The following is a 20,814-nucleotide window of genomic DNA, read 5'->3' as shown; positions in this document are numbered from 1 at the left end:
ATCTTCGTTCCTCTCAACTCTTCATAAAAGACTAATGTGGATAACAGCTGCAAGTAGGAAGGAGCAAGTAGATTACAACGTGAACTGCAGAAGGTTACTCTGTGTCTCACTCAGGGAAATTTCCCATTTCACAGCCCCTGGTATCCTCCAGGAAGCCAATCCAGTCTTCAAGCTTGAAGAGACAACCAGTGATTTAGGCATTTCAGTAGAGCAGAACAGTCCCCAAAATCATACAGTGGAAATTTCCATTACTTATTGTCCTATGCAGTAATTGTAGAAACAGTTGTTGCATATAGATGGACATTAAATATGTTGTGGTGGTTCGAGTCCTGCCAGGACAAATGATTCAGAAGGGTTCTAGTAGTACAGGGAGTAGTAGTAGTAGTAGTACAGTCGGCACCTATGGAAATGGTTGGTTGATTGGTTTAAAGGGGGGAGGGAGGGGGAGACCAAACCCTCTGGAAATGGAAAGATTCGATGCACATGCTAGAACAGCCATGAGGTTCGTAGAGTTCTAACTAGATGTGGAAGAGTTGCAGGTATTTTAGTTATCTATCACGTTATATTTTTACATGTTTCTTTGTTTTCTAAATTCACTCTAGTAAAGGCTGTGCTATACGTTTAGTGTATCAGGTGTAATTGGTTTCTTAAGGGTAAACAACCTACTATAATTTTCTAGCAAACAGATCAATGTAGTGTAACAAAAATTAAATTATTCTGGACTTGTTCAGTGACAAAAGGTGACCAGGTTGAAAATTAAGTGCATTTTTGACAGTTCGTGATACAGATATTAATTTTTCAGCAGTTCTCCTCTTCTGGCAATGGCTGTCCATATGCATAATGGATGAATACATGTGTTACTTGTTTTCTTTTGATTAATACAGTGAGGCCAAACTCACATCTGATTAGTGAGAAGAAAGGCAAAACAAGTTATCTTTTTTCCGGTTTTAATATCCAACAAATAACAGTATTACAAATGATAATATTACATTCTGAGAAATACATTTATATTTAAATATACGTTGATTTGGCAGCTTATACATTTATCACAGCAGTTCCATAACATGCAGTCTTTGTAAGCAAGAAGATGCGAGAAAAGTTTAGGTTGCAGATCTTTTTACATTCTATACCTTCATAGGTAATTTTGTCATGAGCTCAGAATAGGCATTTCCTTCAGCTTGCTGTGACTTTCTTTTGATGTATTCTATGGTTCTGGCCTGAAAAGCAAATAAACATGGAAGTATTACAGGCAATGTTAAGAACACCTGTTTAAGTTTCTTGAATGCAGAAATTATATTTCACTGAGATAAGAACTTACTGCCAATTTAACATCTGCTTGACCATGCCTGTGAGCTAGATTCCAAAGGTTCAATGCCAATGCTGTGATGCTGGGCTCTGATAAATTTCCTCTAATAATAATTCTTGTGAATAAATCGAGAGCCAAGGAAGACTGGAACAGAAATTTAAGTATCTCTGCAAAGTTTCAACATTACCAGACAGATGTCAAATACACATCTATTAAACTATTCTTTTCTAAAGCAAGAAAGAAAACCTAATATACCACTAAAAATGTGCTAACACTCTCAACAAACTGTCAGATTCTAGTATTGCTATATACTGGACGAAAGCTGTGACTATGAATCCAGACTATATTCATGTAGATCACGTGCCACTGTCAAGATATGTCATAACTTGTGCTTAACAACAAAAACAGCAACATAATGACATAAACATTTTCTCACTAAAGCAGTTATTGTGATTATTGGTTTCAAAAGTCACTTTGGGTAAATTAATATGCTTACTTTCAGTGAGAACATCATCAGCACTGCTTAGCATCTAGTTGCAAAATTCTGTAGCTACCTGAAGTTAAATTTTTGCTTCAAAATCAATAAATATTTGATGTGGGAATAAGGCAGTGACAAACTGTGACCAGTAAGTAAAGTTATCCTCAATGTAAAGGTTTTTTGAATATTGCAGTGCTCTACTAGGCATGGATCAATTTGAAGTAGTCTGCCCATGATTTCTTCCTACCTATGAAGTGACAATTCCATTCAGTAAAACGGGAACACACTGTTTACTGTGGACCATGAGCCAAAGTTCAACTTGGCATTTTTCGCAGCAAAAATTCATTGCATATGTGAAAAAAAGTGAAATGGAAAAATATGCTTGAACCAACTAGGCCTACTTTTGGATTAATATTCTGCTTCTTACCCACTAAGCCAGCAAGCCACACAGCATTAGAATATACAGCAATACCACAATTCACAATGCCAGTTATTGCAATAAACTTGTGTCAGAGAGCACTTTCATCATCAACATTTGAGATTATAGTTGTTTCATATGTTATTCCAAATATATTTACCTGTTTTTTGTACTGCTCATTGGCACCAAGAAATTTCAGGTGATTAAGAATTTCATCTATGAGAGCTGAGCAGGTCTTATTGATTTCTGCTATAAATTTTGGATCAGAGCCATACAGGGTGTCATTAGATACCACTGGAACAAATTTTTTACATTAGTGTGTATGTAACCTATCTGTGAAACACTGTAACTAAGCAAGTAAATATATTATCAAAAAGTAATTAGTATTATAGTTTTAAACAGATTTTCTCTTGGTCTTTTTCTTATCTATAGAGTACAGAATTATCAGCTGCATTTTTTATAATTAATAATATAGTTTATCTTTAATTTCATCAACTTTTTTGCAAATTCTGAAAATTTTGGTATACATCTCATATGAGAGATAAGTTGCATTTAAAGAGGAGTGTAAATGCTGCCCTTCTAAAAGCTTTCTGTTTGAACACTGATATACACAACAGACATTAGGAATTAATTTTTCTCTTTTCAAAACTGGAACATTATCAATGGATTTATACCTTTTGTATCACTGATTAGTCAAACCAAGCTCTATTGTGACTGATTCGAGAAAAATGATGATGTCAAGTAGATATAAATTATTTATAAAAAATTAATTATCATGTTGTAGACTGCACATCATTACATAAAGTATTGTGAAAGTGGTTAATATTTGATATTCCTCATTTCTTCCATTGTAAATAATACTGAAACTATTTAACACAATAAAATGGAGTACATGTTGTAGATGATTCAGAGACTGCACATACAAGATCATCCTAACAGCAGATACTATCATTCTGACTGCGTACATGTTGTAGATGATTCAGAGACTGCACATGCAAGAGCATCCTAACAGCAGATACTATCATTCTGACTGCATTACATAAATGTCACAAACAGGTAACAGTAGAGGCAATGAGCAAAATGTGGCCACAATCTTCATCACATATAATCCCTGGTCTTGTGGAGTAATAAGACTAAGAAAACATAAGGAGCAAATGAACAAGCTCATATTAAATACTATAAGCTATAACTTTTATATTCTAGAATTTCAGCTCATCTTATCAGACAATTTCAGTGATAGGAGCGTCCCATTCATTCATTTTCAAGCTGTACTGCCCTGATTGTTTTATTAGTCACTGGAATGAAAATATTAACACTGGAATAGAAGACATTTCAATTAGGCTATTTCATCAATGATGCACCTACAGAAATTGCATGTGTGCTCCAAAATTTATGATTTCAGTTTTAGATATACTCGATCTAGAAAATACTTTCATGAGAAATGGGGTAGTGTAAGGTCAGGAGAATGGTGTGCAGTTTGAATGTTGCTTGAAAGGCAAGGTCAATGTGATGTGAGAAATATTTAGTTGAACCACACACTTGCACATCATACTGCAAACAGATAGCTCATAGGATTGAACCATCATAGACTGTGTTACAACAACTTGCTGCTCTCCGCCCTTCATGCATTACTGTGGCAGAATAGTCTCCTTCATTTACTGATGAAAAATTCAGTTTCATGTCATATAGCACATTTGGACGAGATATTTGGTTTTTATTGTATGTATAGGCAGGTGTTTGACAACATTCTCCATCAATTTCTGCCAGGTGACTTGAATCACGACATACAGTGGACATGGATATGTGGCTCTGAAACTGACAGTAACTTCTCAATTCAGCGAAAATTTAATTTTCTGCTTCCATGAAACTTGGAACTGTTCTCAGTACCATTTCTAATAGTGCCTTGTTCTCCTTTTTGACCATGAATACGAGTGTATTAAAAGAAAATTGTAACAAACAGACAGTACTACCTGTTCCAGCACTTCACAGTGGAGGTTTATTTTTTAGTACACAACCCAATTTTATCACATACATTGAAAAAAGTTGTTGCATGTTGTCCTTGATGCTGCATACCCTCAAAACAGCAATTGTATTAGTTTGTGGTTTGCCTAGTTGGAACACAGTTCCATGAAATTGGGCAAGAACTATAAGAGATAAATGACTGCACTAACTTGTAACATCATATCAAGAAGTTAGTCTCTAAGTGGGATGATGCTCAACAGTAAACTATGCCACTTGAAATTTGTCAGGGTGTCTCTATATATGGATTTATTGCTTGTACTTACTTTGGCAGAAGTACAATTAAACTTCTGGACGGCACACCATGCCAGTCCATGTCTATTCATATCTCACACACTGGCATACGATTTCAGTTAATGTCAGCATTATTAAGTGCTTATGTTGAGCAACTATGAATGCAAAACCCAGTATGTGTAATAGAACCCAGTTGTCCTCGACGTTGAGTGTTCATCGGAGGTGAGGGTATCATCTGGAGTGTCCCAGGGAAGTGTGGTAGGTCTGCTGTTGTTTTCTATCTTCATAAATGATCTTTTGGATAGTGTGGATAGCAATATGCGACTGTTTGCTGATTATGCTGTGGTGTACGGGAAGGTGTCGTCGTTGTGTGGCTGTAGGAGGATACAAAATGACAGGATTTGTGACTGGTGTAAAGAATGGCAGCTAACTCTAAATATAGATAAATATAAATTAATGCAGATGAATAGGAAAAAGAACCCTGTAATGTTTGAATACTCCATTAGTAGTGTAGTGCTTGACACAGTCACATCGATTAAATATTTGGGCATAACATTGCAGAGCGATATGAAGTGGGACAAGCATGTAATGGCAGTTGTGGGGAAGGCGGATAGTTGTCTTCGGTTCATTGGTAGAATTTTGGGAAGATGTGGTTCATCTGTAAAGGAGACCGCTTATAAAACACTAATACGACCTATTCTTGAATACTGCTCGAGCGTTTGGGATCCCTATCAGGTTGGAATGAGGGAGGACATAGAAGCAATTCAGAGGCGGGCTACTAGATTTGTTACTGGTAGGTTTGATCATCACGCGAGTGTTACGGAAATGCTTCAGGAACTTGGGTGGGAGTCTCTGGAGGAAAGGAGGCGTTCTTTTAGTGAATTGCTACTGAGGAAATTTAGAGAACCAGCATTTGAGGCTGACTGCAGTAAAATTACACTGCCGCCAACTTATTTTTCACAGAAAGACCACAAAGATAAGACAAGAGAGATTAAGGCTTGTACAGAGGCATATAGGTAGTCATTTTTGCCTCGTTCTGTTTGGGAGTGGAACAGGGAGAGAAGATGCTAGTTGCAGTACAAGGTACCCTCCGCCACGCATCGTATGGTGAATTGCGGAGTATGTATGTAGATGTAGATGTACTGTGAATTCATTTAACAACAGTGATGATGGAAACAGGATAGTTTACTGAAGAGTCTGTTTGTTCTCTTGTCATCTGGGAATAAGGATGCATATCATTTACCGCCTGCCACATAATCCTCTGGTTACCTCTGAGCATAATTTGTCTGTTTTTATCAGACCTTTCGATGTTACATATCTCCTTTCATCCACTGCTTTTAACACTTTGCAAGGATTACATTTTTGTGCCTCATTTGTTTTGTTATAGTTCACATGAAAAGCAGGAAAATCTTAACATGTAGATTTATGTACATGTGTATTTTTGTATGAATCTCAATATCTGAAAAATAATGAATGCCTGAAAGCCTATGCATGTCATAACCATTATTTTTCACATGCTTATGTGCCACTACTTTGCCTGAAAAGTATGTATTAGTTTTTCTCTCTCAATCACTATTTGTATTCCATCTAAAACTTAGAACTACTATAAAAGATACTGCTTTTCTTTTTTATTTTGGATTTGTCCTAGATTTACATTTTTCATCAAAGAATTTGTAACATTTTTAATAGCTTCCTGTATTTATGATGTTCATATTAACTTTAATTTTGAACCTATGTTTTCTTCCCCTTTGTTACTTATTTTGATGACACCATGATATTAACAGAATTCTTTCCCTTGGTCCTGAATAACAGAATGACATTTGGCTCCTTCAGAATTTCTATTTTTTTCTCTTCATTTATGATGACTGACATTTGTTCCTACTACTCAACACATACCGTTTGTTTTTGGATAGTGCTGTCAAATAGACAGTCATCTTACAGCATATACTTTCACAGGCATTATTTTCAATCATGCAGATTTTCACCAAGACTATCATCTGGATTTTTGTAACCAAGTCAATGTAGTCATTTTTCTTTCCATGATGGTTTGAAAACTTTCCCCTGTTATGTCCAGTAGGTATCGAGCCTAGAGTTGTTGCCTGCTATTTGGACACATTATCAAAATAGTGTGGAAAGAAAAATGAAAGCATTAACTCAGATGCAAACCCAGAAATTTTAAAATCATCAGTTTCACTGAGGAAGTGTGGAGAAAAGTAGTTCTGTCTCTTGCTGTAATTTTGCTCTTGGGCTGCGCGAGAAACAGATTTATCTTGTAATTTCTGTTGACAACTGAGCTCAATCCACTTTAAATAAATTATGTTAAATGGTGATAACTATAAATGTCACAGTTAACATGAAAAGTGTAACAGTGACAGAATCATAACAGTTAAAAAAATAGTCACCTTTCTCAATGTGATATGGGTAACACTCTTGTGCTGCAGCTGACAGCATGTCCAGTACATGCAGGTAGACAGTACACCGTGCACTGCTGTTTGCTTCCCATGTGTAATGCTGTAGAACATTCATCAGACCTCTCGCCAAATAAAGAACGCCTTGCTCTGGATTATCCTGCACAAAAATCATGGAAAAGTGCTATTTAATTTCTGCCATGGACTGCAATCTGCAGCAAAGTTGAAGGAAAGGACTGGTTGATCTTGAAACATAAAAATTGATATTTATAACCATAAATTATATACTTTTCATTCGTTTGTAAAAGTGTCTATTAGCTGTATAGTTTTAGAGCTCAGTGTCAACATCCAGATATTTTAGATGATCCTCAAACTGAAACTACAACTGAAGAAATGAAACTTCCTTGCAGAGATGAAATGATAAAACCACTATGATTTAGACTCAGACCTTTGACTTTTGTGGCCAACACTCTACCAACTGACGCACTCAAGGAATGCAAAATGGTCAGACTCAAAGTTTGGGGTATGTCAGAACACTCACTCTGATGCACAGTATATACTGTAAAGTTAAAATATGGGGGTGGGGTGGGGGAGGAGGGGGGGGGGGGGGGGGGAAGAATTCGTGCAGAACTATTCTCATTATATCAAATTCACTTTTGTTTCAGTCCATTGTGAAGTGCATGAAGTGCACCACTGAAGAAATTAGAGCACAGTTTGGCTAATTTCAGAAATTAAAAGATATCATTTTACCCGCACAGAAACACAATAGAACTAGACTTCATTGTCATGATTCTCTTTTAGTATTGGAGCTCAATGTATTGCTATGGAATTTTTAAACTGTTTTATAATCATGCATGGACTAATGGCTATTGAATTTGCCAAACAGCACACAAAATTCATTCAATTCACAATTAATAAAATATTCCAGGCTATTACGCTGTGGTCAAAGAGATTTCACTTTAAAAACCGACATTTCGTCCCCATCTGCGGAGGACATTTTCAAGGGGGACTACAGCTTTGTTGAATGGCTGGTTCACCCTGGCTCGCTACTGACTACAGCAAAATTCCACTTCCATAAGCTCCCACACAGTGGCATGATGTCACATGTTTTGATAAGCAAGTGAAATTGGCTGTTGTCGATTGTCACCATTCCAAGGTGGAAGACTGGTACACATCATCTTCAGCACCAGAATCCAAATTTCATTCAATTTCACGCCCTCTTCCTGCCTACTGAAATTCCTGGGGTGTTTCACAATGTCTATGGCCTCTCTGAATAGCCTTCTGTGGTACCCTTTTGTGGCAGCCACTATTTGAATTCTATCAAAATGAATGTGGTGGTCTCGCAGCTGTAAAGCATGTTCCGCAACAGCTGATCTGTCAGTCTCCCCTCTTCTGCAATTGCCCCTGTGCTCTTTGAGTCATTTGTGACAGTTCTTTTTGTAGTACCCACATACACCTCCTGACAACTACCCAGAATCTTATAAATTCCAGATTTTTCCACCACTTGGCGAGCATCCTTGGCCAATTTTAGGTAATCCTGATTCTTCCGAGTGAGTGTGTAAATTACCACAATGTCACGCTTTTTTAAGATTTTTTCTATGCAGTCAGTCACTTCCTTAATGAATGGCAGGAAAGCTTTTGATTTCACTGGTGCTTGAGCATCGCAATGATTTCTCTTAATACTCTTTTCACCTCAGAGAACAAATAAACATTCTGGAGCAATGCATTGGTGAGGTATTTTAATTCTGCATCATGCAACTCTGGTTCATAGATTTTTCTTGCTCTATCCACTGATATTTTTATAATGGCTTCCTTTTGTCCCAGTGTAGGTAACGGTCTGTGTGCATGCCGTTTTGGTAAATTATGTGGGCCAAGATACCATCTTCTTTCTTGAAATCTAGCACATAAAGACAATTTAATCTTCTGCCTGCCTCCTCCTCTCTGGTAAACTGAAACTTGAGAACAATCCAGTTCCTCCCTGCTATGCTGCCACAAAACTATCGTGTCAACCAAGTAACGGAACCAAATATTCGGTTTCTTATTTGCAGTTTCCAATGGCTGCTACTTGAATTTTTCCACAAAGAAGTTCGCTATAACTGGGCTTAAGGGGCTTCCCACAGTGACACTATCCATCTGTTTACAGGATATTTTATTAATTGTGACAATTTCAGCCATGAAAGTTTACATTTTACAGTCACTGAATTGTATGACTTTACAACAACAATCAAACAGTTTTGCACTGGTTAAACAGAAAGAGAGTTTGCAACTATCAAATTGCTAATAAATCTGAAAATATATCTGATGGGTATTTTGATATATACTTGCAACTAATTTGTGATGACATGTCTTATTTTTGGTTTAGTGACAATTTACAACACATTCTACAAAAATAAAAATATGTATTTTGAGGTAGTGAGATAATGCTGTTGCTCAGTGTAGATAGTGAAATTAAGTTGGTCTTTTCCTAGCAATCTCTCCATAAAGATGTTGTATATTTATGTTTCTGTGTGATGATAGGCATTGTGGCTCTTCATACGCTTGCTTATCGAGACTTCATGGTCAAGCCAAGTCTGCTGCTCACTATATTTTGGTGCACAAAAAAACAGTGTCAGCTGGTAGCTACTTTGTAAGTGAAATGTATTCATTGCAGGCGACTATTACCAGCCTGCTATAAAGTTTTTCAGCTTCTTCTCAACGTGTGTCATCTGTTTCCAAAAATTACATAAAAACTTGATTCACAAAGTGTTTAACTGGTCTTGCATCTGCTGACAAATTTTATGCTTGAAGTATACCTTTATTTTAGTTGCATTACATTTTCTCTCTTCCTCCTTTTTGTTACTAAAAACAAAATAATTTATTTTTTAAGGGTACAAAGCATTCTGTGTCATATATAGGTTTTAACAATAATATCACACATTTCCTACCTTCCTATAAATATAAATATGTCTAGTGTAGAATTAATGAAAAATACCTGAGTACAAAAATTGCCTGAGGCATTAGCTGAGAAGGATGTAAGACAGGGTTGATGCCTGGTCTGCATGTTATGCAATCTATACACACAACAAGCAGTAAAGAAAACCAAGGAGATATTTGGAAAAATGATTAACCTCTGAGGAGAAGAAATACACTACTGTTTGTGAAAATTGCACCACCAAGAAATAATGGTCTAAATCACTCCAAAATCAGAAGATGTGTACAACAGTGGAATCATAATAAGCAATTAAGACTTCAGCGAGGAGGCATGTACATAGGCCCAGCAGTGCTCCCTTTTGCGTATCACAACAGCGTTTGGCCAAGCCAAGCTCAGTTGGTGCAGTCTGTGTGGTCCTAACTGACAAAAAGCCTCATCCACGGTATTGACTCGACTTTGGAGTGCTGCAGTGGGTGTGGACATACCTGCATCGATGGCTTGACACATTCTGCTTAGGACTGTGCAGGCGGCACACATGACACTGCACTGACTTCCACTGTCAAGAAACCATCAACACCTCAGACTTCCGTGGCCTTGTAAATGCACACTTCCTACATACTGAGGGGAATCTGAATAGAACCATTCCATCATGAGATGTCTTAGAGCCTCAGGCACTGCTCCTCCTGCAGGCAGTTCCACATGCCCTATTTCAACAGGACAAAGCCTAGCCACGTGAGGTGAGGAATGTGTTCAGCTGACTCCCTGGCCTGCACATGTCTGACAAGTCATCCATCAAATACATCTGGGATATGGTCGTTCAGCAACTTGTTGTTCTGGAGCTCTTGCAACAACTGTTGACACTTTATGGATGCTCCTACAAACCACATGGCAGTGTGTTTCACAACACCATATCCATGGACACTGGTGCCCAGTTATGATGTCTAGAGGCTCTGAATGCTGTGTGTGGAAGCATACTTAATTCTGACTGTCAGAGTGCATATCCATCTCTGTATTCCTAATCATTAGTGTATTGTCATGTTCCTAAATTGTGGAATAAATTTCATTATAATCACACATCTTCTTCTTGGTGATGTAAAAACTGTAAGGTTTGCTGATGCCATTATAATTCTATCAAAGATGGTAAAGGGCTTAAATAAAAACAAGCTGAATGGTATGGACAGTTTCTTGAAAAGATGTTATACACTGAAGTGCCAAAGAAACTGCTATAGGCATGCATATTCAAAAACAGAGATATGTAAACAGGCAGAATACTGCAAGTGTCTGGCGCAGTTGTTAGATCAGTTACTGCTGTTACAATGGCAGATTATCAAAATTTAAGCGAGTCTGAATAATGTGTTATAGTTGGTGCACAAGTGATGGGACAAAGAATCTCCAAGGTAGTGATGAAATGGCAGTTTTTCCCATACGACCATATCAGGAATATAGTAACACTTCAAATCTCCGACATCACTGCGCCCGGAATAACATCCTGCAAGAACAGAACCAATGATGACTGAAGAGAATTGTTTAACATGACAGAAGTGCAACCATTCCACAAAAATCTGCAGATTTCAGTGACGAGCCATCAACAAGTGTAAGTGTTTGAACCATTCAACGAAACATCATTGATATGTGCTTTCGGAGCCGAAGACCTGCTCGTGTACCCTGAGTGACTGCATGACACAAAGCTTTACTTCTCACCTAGTCCAATCCACACCATCATTGGACTGTTAATGACTGGAAAAATGTTGCCTGGTCAGACGAGTCTCGTTTCAAATTGTATCAAGCAGATGGACGTGTGCAGGTAGACTTCTATAGATGTTCTAAAAGAGCTCTTGTGAATCTTAGGACAGCAGAAGCATTTGATATCCTGTTAGAGGAAGCATGTCTGAATTGACACCATGGAGGGAATTGACACCATGAATCATGCAGCACTGTCCATAAATACATAAGAGTACAAGGGGCGAGATCTCTCTGAACAGCTTGTTGGAAGGCATCCCAGATATGCTCAATAATGTTTATGTCTTGGGAGTTTGGTGGCCAGCGGAAGTCTATAGCAATTGAGACAGCCTTATGAGCCCATGGACACTGCATGTCAGCAGGGGACTGTTCAAGCTGGTGGAGGCTCTGTAATGGTGTGGGGTGTGGGCACTTGGAGTGATATGGGACCTCTGAAACATCTAGATATGACTCTGACAGGTGACACGTACATAAGTATCTTGTATGATCAACTGCGTCCATTCATGTCCATTGTGCATTCCGACAGACTTAGACAATTCCAGCAGGGCAATGCAAAACCCCACACATCCAGAATTGCTACAGAGTGGCTCCAGGAACACTCTACTGAGTTTAAACACTTCCACTGGCCACCAAACTCCGAAGACATGAACATTATTGAGCGCATCTGGGATGCCTTCCAACGAGCTGTTCAGAGAGATCTCACCTCTTGTACTCTTATGTATTTATGGACAGCGCTGCATGATTCATGGTGTCAATTCCCTCCATGGTGTCAATTCACACATTAGTCAAGTCCTGCCATATTGTGTTGTGGCACTTCTGTGTGCCTGCAGAGGCTCTACACTATATTAGGCAGATGCACCAGTTTCTTTGGCTCTTCAATGTAAGATGAATCGCTACATAGCATAATAACTTCAATGTAGTGTAGTCAGATTGCATCATGTGATGCTGACAGAATTACACCAGGAAATGAGGTGCTGAATGTAATAGACAGGTTTTGTTATTTGGGCAGCAAAACAACTGACACTGGTAAAAACAAACAGAAGACAAAATACAATCTGGCAATAGCAAGAAAAGCTTTGCTTACTAAGAGAAATGTCAAATATAAATTATAGTATTTGAAAAGTTGTTCTGTACCTGTTTGTTTGGGGTTTAGTCTTATAAATAAATGAAACATAGATGATAAGTAGTACAAACATGAAGAGAACAGAAGCTTTTGAAATGTAGTGCTAAAGATTATACAGCTCTTGAGGAAGCAGTCAAATGAATTCGGGAGAAAAAAATAAATGGCTCAATTTGACAAAAAGAAAGGATACATTGACAAGACACATCGCGAAGTACCTATTTGCTAATGGAGGAAGTATCATGATAACAACTGTGGTGGGGAGATCGAGACTTGATTACAGTAATCAAGGTTCAGGAGATGTAAATTTCCGTAGTTATGCAGAAATCAAGAGTATTATCTAGTGTGAAGAGGTGCATCATACCAGTCTTTGGACTGGGGAAACTGATGATGATAACAATGACGATGAGGATGACCACCACCACCACAACAACAACAACAACAACAACAACCTGAGTAAATTCATTTGCAGTATTTTAACAATGATTTACAATATGTTTCTAAAATCAGTTTGCTTTCAAAACAAAGTACACACACACATGAACGTTCATAATTACTATACATTTAGTTTCTATGCTGAGAAAAATCAATTTTTTTTATTCATTATCAATAATGTGTTTCACCACGCCGATACAAAACCCACTTTCTTTTTCTTAAACTAATAACACACTTTTCCCATGGGCAATTCTAACCAAACAACTTTAATCAGTTCATATGTTATATTTTTATCTGCATCAATATAAAATTATGATGTAAAATGTCTGACTTGAGAATTCTGATGTAGGTGTACCTATAAAAGCAACTGGTACTTACTGGCACTACCAATAATGTTGACAGAAAGTGGCATAAATAGGAAACAAGATATGCTTCGGAACTCTTCAGCTTTCCATCCACTTCCATTGTGGTTGGTAACTCAGGGATCAGACTTAATGCTGCCTTGAAACAAGCATCAGCTGAAAATCAGGAAGTAAAATGAATGTAATAAATAACAAGTACTAATCTCATTGAAACACAATTTCTGTAATTTAAGCAGCATTGTTTTCGCCAGAATTGAGTGTGAGCCTGTCATCACACATTTATTATATGAAGACACCGGAAAGACCTTGCATTATCATCACAAATGGATGATTACAGTAAGGAATCATAAATTTCTTGAAGTCAGTAAAATAAAGGTAATAGCAAATAACAAATTACAAGATTACTTTTATATTACTATAAATTAATATAATTTGTTGAGTAGGATACAAAAATTGTCTCTTCAAGGTAGGATAATCACTTTAGATCCTCTTCTTCCTCCAACCACTCTCATTCACAAAGAGATCATGAATTTCAAACACATTTCTTAAGTCTTTATGTTTCAGCATGTTTCAATCTTGCTTGTAGTTTTCTTGACCAATTTAGGGTATCAGATTTAGGTTCTTAGAGTAATCTTTGGCTTCCTCTAACAGGATATCAAATGCTTCTGCTGTCCTAAGATTCACAAGAGCTCTTTTAGAACATCTATCAAAGTCTACTGAACATGTCACTCTGGCTGCATTAAAATTTTATTCGGGAGAGACCTCACTAGCTCTTCACAGAGTCCACACACTTCGATACAGCCTTTCACATAAAAAATAGTCTCCAACTTTTCAAGCCATGTTGCATAGCCTTGCAGGGCTGGCCATCTTTTGCCTCTAACTGAGCTATGTGCAGAGAAGATCTTCAGTTCTGGTACATTGTTTTTCATCTCATCGAGAAGTGCCATTAGGCACATTGCAAGGCATCCCACCTATGCTCAATAATGTTCATGTATGGGGAGTTTGGTAGCCAGGAGAAGTGCTTAAACTCATAAGATGTTCCTGGAGCAACACTGTAGCACTTCTGGACATGTTGGTTGTCACATTGTCCTGCTGGAATTGCCCAAATCCATTGGAATACACAATGGACATAAATAGGTGTAGGTGATCAGACAGGATGCTAACATATATGTCACCTGTCAGAGTCGTATCTAGATGTATCAGGGGTCCCATATCACTCCAACTTGTGAGGTAACGGGTGAGCTGTGGTGCGCTGAAAATATTCTAAGTTTGGAGTTGGCATGGCCGCATGGGCCACTTGGCAAGCCAGGGTTTGTCAGCAACCGTGGGATGCTGAACGTTAGCCGGAGCAAGAGGAGTAGCCCCAGCGTGTGGTGCAGGCTGACCACATGCCTGGAAATTCCATGTTGAAGCTGCATCGAGGACTGCACTTTGTGTCGATGAAGGAGATTTGTATGCCGGGCAGACTTTGTGAAACCATAATGGCAGACATCTCACAGTTCATGTAGAAATTAATAATAACCCAAGGAGTCATGATACATTAAAAAGAAACATGTACATTACCCTTATTTGCATGGTGATTCTGATGGTCTAATCAGATTTTCAATATCTTTATTAGTTTAAAGTTTAGTATCTGACTGTAAATTATACAAGTAACACCCAGCAATGAATTTTCAAAATCTAAACGGTTCATCCGATTTTGTTGATCGGTGTGTCTTTAGTTAGCTATTACTGTAAAACTAAATTGGTATGAATTACAGGCATGCAACTTGAATAGTACACAAGTTATTGGAGGTCAAAGTGGCCAATTACTATTGATCGCATTTGGCCATAAGTACTCTACAGTTACACGAAAAAATGGTAGCAGCATGCTTACAAATATATTTATTACTCTATGTCTTTTGTTTGTATCCCATATATACTATTCATGAAGAAATTGGTCAAATATTTACTGTGTTTTAGAAAGCACAGAGACATTAGGCTACTGGCCTACTTTTGCTTCTATTCCTTTGATATATGTTTATGTAAATAATAATGTATGTTAGAGTGTGTTTATGGTCCAGTTGTAGGAATATTTATTTAATTTCAAGTTATTATAATGTAGATCCAGTATTTCATATGTGTTTCAAGATATTTGAGAGTGTGCATTGGCTTGGAGACATGGCGGGAGCACTCTAACCAATTACAGTGTTTGTTACTATGGTAGGTGACTACTGAAGTCAATAGAGAGACTAGATGGAAGTGGGGGAGGAGCATAGGGTTGCATGGGACAGGGGAGTGCTGGATGGGAAGGCACGATGGACGGTCACAGGAAATACTTGGAGAGTGTCAAGAAGTTTGCTTGTGGTCGCAGGAGATAGAAATATTTCGTAGTGCCGATTTGTGCATTTGTGAGATTTCTGTGGCTTGTGCAGTGAAGATGGAGTATGCATTTAGAAGTGAATATCTTGCGAGCTATATTGCTGTTCACAACTAATTACGTGAAGTAGGAATCTATTGTTTCCCTGTTACTCAACTTATATTTTATTTAATTGCTGGGCCATTGACACCAATAAGTGTTGTGCAGAAATATATGGCATTCTTAAAAGTATTTCTGCTATCATACTCATCATTTACAGTCATTAAAATAGGATCTGCAACTTTTATTTAATTGCAACCTTTCATTTATAAATTTCTATGTTACATTCAAAATTCGCAATTGCTGAGCGATAGGGACCTTCGACCATTCGATTCATGTGTGTATTCGTATTGTATCCTACGTATCCCATCCCCTAGACAACAAAACCAGCCAAACCTTTTTAAGCCCACAATTGAAGGTTTCTCGTTGGGATTTGTGTCCTGCAAATTGGTAATTCCTTTGCTCTCTGTTATTCAGTGTACTATGTGAAGTGTAAAAACTTCAGCAAAACCAGTAGAAATTTCAGAAGAGTGAACCTCTCACCAAGCACAGTGTGAGATTGGTTTTTTTTTCCACAAGTAGGTTTCTGGAAATAGTGAAATCATGCACTAATTTTCACAACTACCACATGCTATCGATAGAGGTTATAATCTACATTAAAGGCAATTTGCGTGGGGGCTAAGAGACTAAATAAGTTGATTGCAGGGAAAGGTTGCGGTTAGCACATTTAACGGGCAGCAGTATCGGAGATGACTGGAACACGTGGTAACCGGCAGCAACTACAGTTACACCAGGCGACTTCTCCAGTAGCAGACACAGTTCAACAGCAGTATGACGGAAGCGCCTTTGAGTACTCCAGGGCAGTCTTCAATGTTGACTTCCGCTACAACCGACAGCATCAACATCGCAGAGGGAACCATCTCAGATCAGATAAGTGCCTGCACAAATAGTGAGATAGTGTTTAACTCTAAAGTTCAAGCTCCACTAATAGATCTCGCGAATATGAAATAGTCGCCTAGAGTCTGGGAGACGAGTCTTTGGTATTGGCAGCTCGGTAGCGTCTTTCCGTTGCCTAGCGACCGCAGGTAGGCAGCCAATGACGGCCTGACTTTGAGCGGGTAGCAAGGGCCACATTGCCGCTCTGAAACCCGGTATTGCGTGCTTATGAAACTTACCAGAGTCTCGCGTGCAGGCAGTGCAGTCGTTCGCCGTTTGTCTGAAGTTGAATTCACAGTTTATTTCGTTTTTGTTGTTTTTAGTGTTTCTTTGTTTATGTTTCGTTGTAAACAATGTCTAGTGCGGCGGGTAGTACACGCCCAAAACAAGAAGTGAAACAAAGGAAGAAAAGTGTGCTACACACCCAGGCCCGTGAATTCGTGTGCTCTGTGAGGGATTACTTTGAGAAAGAAAAGGACAAAGGAGGGCCCTTAATTCCTGTTGTTCAGGTTGTGAAGAGAACTGCAGTAGCATTGAAAATAAGTAAGAACACTGTTGTAAAAATAGGGAAAGAACAGTATAGTGTAGATTGTGACAAGAGTGGCACAACAAAGCTGCACATACCAGGAAAGAAGCGACCGAGAAATAAGCAGGTGACAGCTTTGGACGATTTTCAGAAAGACGCTATTCGTCATCATATATACAGCTATTATAAGAGAAGAGAACATCCCACTCTATCTAAATTACTGGTGCCACTTCAGAAAGACGATCTTTTTAAAGGGAGCAAATTTTTATTGCGTACAGTGTTGAAAGACATAGGCTTCAGCTATTCACTGTTTAACGGACGCAAAATATTAATGGAAAGGACAGATGTAGTTGCATGGCGGTGCAGATTTCTGCGCAGGATCATAGGTGTGGAATTCGAAAGTATAGTGTGGTTAGATGAAACAATGCCAGCCATTCTTTACGTAGAGGCTGGAATGATGGAACGCCCAAGGGGACAATGGCAGTGCCTGTTGGCAAAGGAGGGCGTATTATTGTCTTACATGCAGGAACATCAAAAGGTTTTGTGCCAAACTGCTTGAAAACGTTTCGGTCAAAAAAGATGGGAGATTACCATGAAGAAATGAACAGTGTAGTATTTCAAGAATGGTTCGAGACATCGCTTATGACGAATCTGACAAGTCCATCAGTGATTGTTATGGACAATGCGCCTTATCATTCCGTTGTTCACGATAAGGCACCAACCTTGGCAACAAAAAAAGACGATATCATTCAGTGGTTGAAACGGCGAAAAGTAGATTTCAGAGAAGATTCAAGGAAGGCGGAACTGCTCGAAATTGTGGCACAAAAGAAACCCCAATTTCCAACATATGTAATTGACAAGATTGCTAAAAGGCACGGGCATGAAATCGTTCGGCTTCCTCCATACCACTGTCACTTCAATGCAATTGAAGGATTGTGGGCGCAGATAAAAAATTACATTGCTGCAAACAATAAAAAATTCACAATCTCCTTCCAGCAGCTATCAATAAAGTGACAAGCGAGACGTGGGCTAAAATTGTAAACAGCACTGCAAGTGCCATCAGAGAGGCAGCCAAAACCGAAGGGGTTGTGGAAGAATGCATCGAAAATTTAATTATACATCTGGGAGAGAGCAGTGATAGTTCGAGTAGTGCTGAGGAAGACAATGACAAATCAGATTCTAACAGTGATGTGAGTGGTGTTTTTCCATTACAGTAACTACAACGTATTCAGGAATGTAAGGAGGGAGTTTGCTATCGATCTACAACCAGATCATCATATTGTGAGTACTTTCTTCAGATTATAACTCTTAATACACTGACCAATTATTCTTTAGCTTGCAGTAGAACAAATTAATAATGCTAATACTTAACAATGGAAACCAAAACTGCTAATGTTCAACAACTTGTGAAAATAGTTTTCTTTTCAGTTGTGAAGTTTAACAAATAACTTTATTATGTTTCAGCATCTTAGATACTTGTACTAAATAGCTCTTATCAGTTTGAGTTAATATATTTCAAGCATCAACTTTAAATAAATTCACGCATACCAATACGACTTGTATTTTGTCTCGCTTTTATTTCTGCTGCTAGAGAATGCGTGTAGAAGACAGGGCGCCGCGTGCTGTGAGCCACGTTCGGCAACAGCGCCGTCTGCCCACCGGAACTGTCAGTACCAATCACTCGTCTCACGGACTATAGTATGTGTAGTTCTGAAAACGGAAGTGAGCCCATTAGTCCAAAAACAGAGTACGAAAGTGTAACTAGTGGGAATCCAGGCAAAGGGAATGAATGTGGGGGAGATATGATGTCTCAGCTAATGCGAATGATCCACAGATTGGTAAATAATATGAATATAATGGCAAATAACATCAGTGCAATTTGAACAGATATGGGTACATTGGGAACAGATATGGGCACATTGCAAACAGGTACGGATTACAATTCGGCTTGATATAGGCTCCGCTATAAAAGAGGAAGTTGAAAAAATTATGGGTAACCTTGAAAAAGCAATTGATGATAAATTGAAATGTGTCCAAGGGTATATAGGGAAAATTACAGATGAAGTTGTAATGGTAAAATCTAAAATCAAATCAATGGAAAAAGATCTTGGGGAGAAAATGGATAAGATACAGATGGAACTTGGAGGCAAGGTAAGTGACTGTATAAAGATGCAAGATGCTCATAAAAGCAATATAAGTTTAGCAATTAGTGACATTGCCAATCATGTAGGTGAGGAGGAGAAAGAAATGGGCAAAATTAAAGATAAAATAGAGTCCACTATCACTAGTGAAAATGAAGTTAAAAAACAAATACAACAGATAAAAAGTGATTTAAATTTGTTAGCCTCCCAACAGGCCATGCCATTTATAAGTATTCCTTGGGCAAATACTGAATCTGTGAAATGTTACACAGATGACGGAAGATATCACGCATTGAATTTCTTGGCTTCATGTAGGGACACTTTTGTCCAAGGCATGTCGGACGAAGTGAAAATAAAATACGTTAAACGGCATTTGGAGGGTGACCCACAGTCTTGGGCAAATGTTAAATGTAGTTCATGCAAATTGTAGGAAGAGTTCCAAAAGGGTTTTAACGGAAATCACCATGTTAAAAGGTGATTACCCAAAAATTTGCAGTGGGGTCTTGTCCATTGTCCATGGGATTTCACGGACAAATTTCTAGAATTTGTAGAAAAATTAGACCTCAGAGCAAACCGGTTGGTTTGAATCCAAATAATCATCACCACAATAATAATCTTGAGAGAAATCAAAGGAATTCTCATGGAGATAGTAGCTACAATGAGCAGAATTGTCAGAGAATGAACGGGAGTGATAACTTCTGTGAATGGGACGAAGTAAAGAATGCAGATTTGATGAGGGAAATTCGTGTGATGTGCAACCGCGTAACAACCGGTCAGGAAACTGATGTTTGCCACATCTCAGGTCCAGGGATGGCGATCTGAACAGGAGATGAAAAGGACTGGAGATAATGGTAATGGTAGGAATGTTGATAGGTTTAGAGAAAGGCAACAAATATGTCATATGGAGTATGTAAAAGAGGAAAAAGAAATAAAAGCAGGCACGAATGGCAGAAGCATAGATTTGTGAGAGATTTAAGTAAAAGTAATGGAAATAAATCTGCAGGGAGTGATGTAAGTTATGGATGTGTAATGAATGAGTGTGTGAATTTTGATGAATGGAAAGATTCAGTGATTCAAAAAAAAGTTAAAGAAGAGATGAACTTTGTGAAAGCAAATTTTGTCGAGAGTTCTGAACAAATTGTGCGCCGAGTTCTGGAGATTAGCAAATAGTAGCAATTGCAGTAAGGAAGGTGTTGTAGGAGAAATGTTACTAAGGGAGGCTTAGCTCCTTAGCATTGGTCTCGCCAGCAGTAGAAGTTAAAAATGTTTTGGTAGAGATAGATGATTTCTGTTTACAGGAACAGAGTAATTGTAAATTATGGAATGATGTAAAAGCTACTGGTATTGATACTTCGGAGGAAGGAATCTACCCGTTTCTTGTC

At 38.2% G+C, this 20,814-nt stretch overlaps 1 protein-coding gene across 2 annotated transcripts in view; it reads right to left on the bottom strand.

Annotated features, from left to right (window-relative positions):
* Nucleotides 1-1,102: 1,102 nt before the first annotated feature.
* LOC126354252 (VPS35 endosomal protein-sorting factor-like) overlaps nucleotides 1,103-20,814 on the bottom strand; it is a 110,639-nt gene continuing 90,927 nt past the window's right edge. For both annotated transcript variants that reach the window (XM_050003770.1, XM_050003769.1), the window contains 5 exons: nucleotides 13,448-13,587; nucleotides 6,858-7,023; nucleotides 2,363-2,496; nucleotides 1,319-1,450; nucleotides 1,103-1,217 (listed from right to left, as the gene is read on the bottom strand). In XM_050003770.1, the coding sequence (XP_049859727.1) occupies nucleotides 1,125-1,217; nucleotides 1,319-1,450; nucleotides 2,363-2,496; nucleotides 6,858-7,023; nucleotides 13,448-13,587 (665 nt within the window). In that variant the 3' untranslated portion in view covers nucleotides 1,103-1,124. The remainder of the gene's footprint in view (nucleotides 1,218-1,318; nucleotides 1,451-2,362; nucleotides 2,497-6,857; nucleotides 7,024-13,447; nucleotides 13,588-20,814) is intronic.

This window comes from Schistocerca gregaria, chromosome 3, assembly GCF_023897955.1.
Source record: "Schistocerca gregaria isolate iqSchGreg1 chromosome 3, iqSchGreg1.2, whole genome shotgun sequence".
NCBI lineage: Eukaryota > Metazoa > Arthropoda > Insecta > Orthoptera > Acrididae > Schistocerca > Schistocerca gregaria.
The sequence above is the reverse complement of the archived record's forward strand: the minus strand, read 5'-3'. Positions and strand labels throughout refer to the sequence as shown.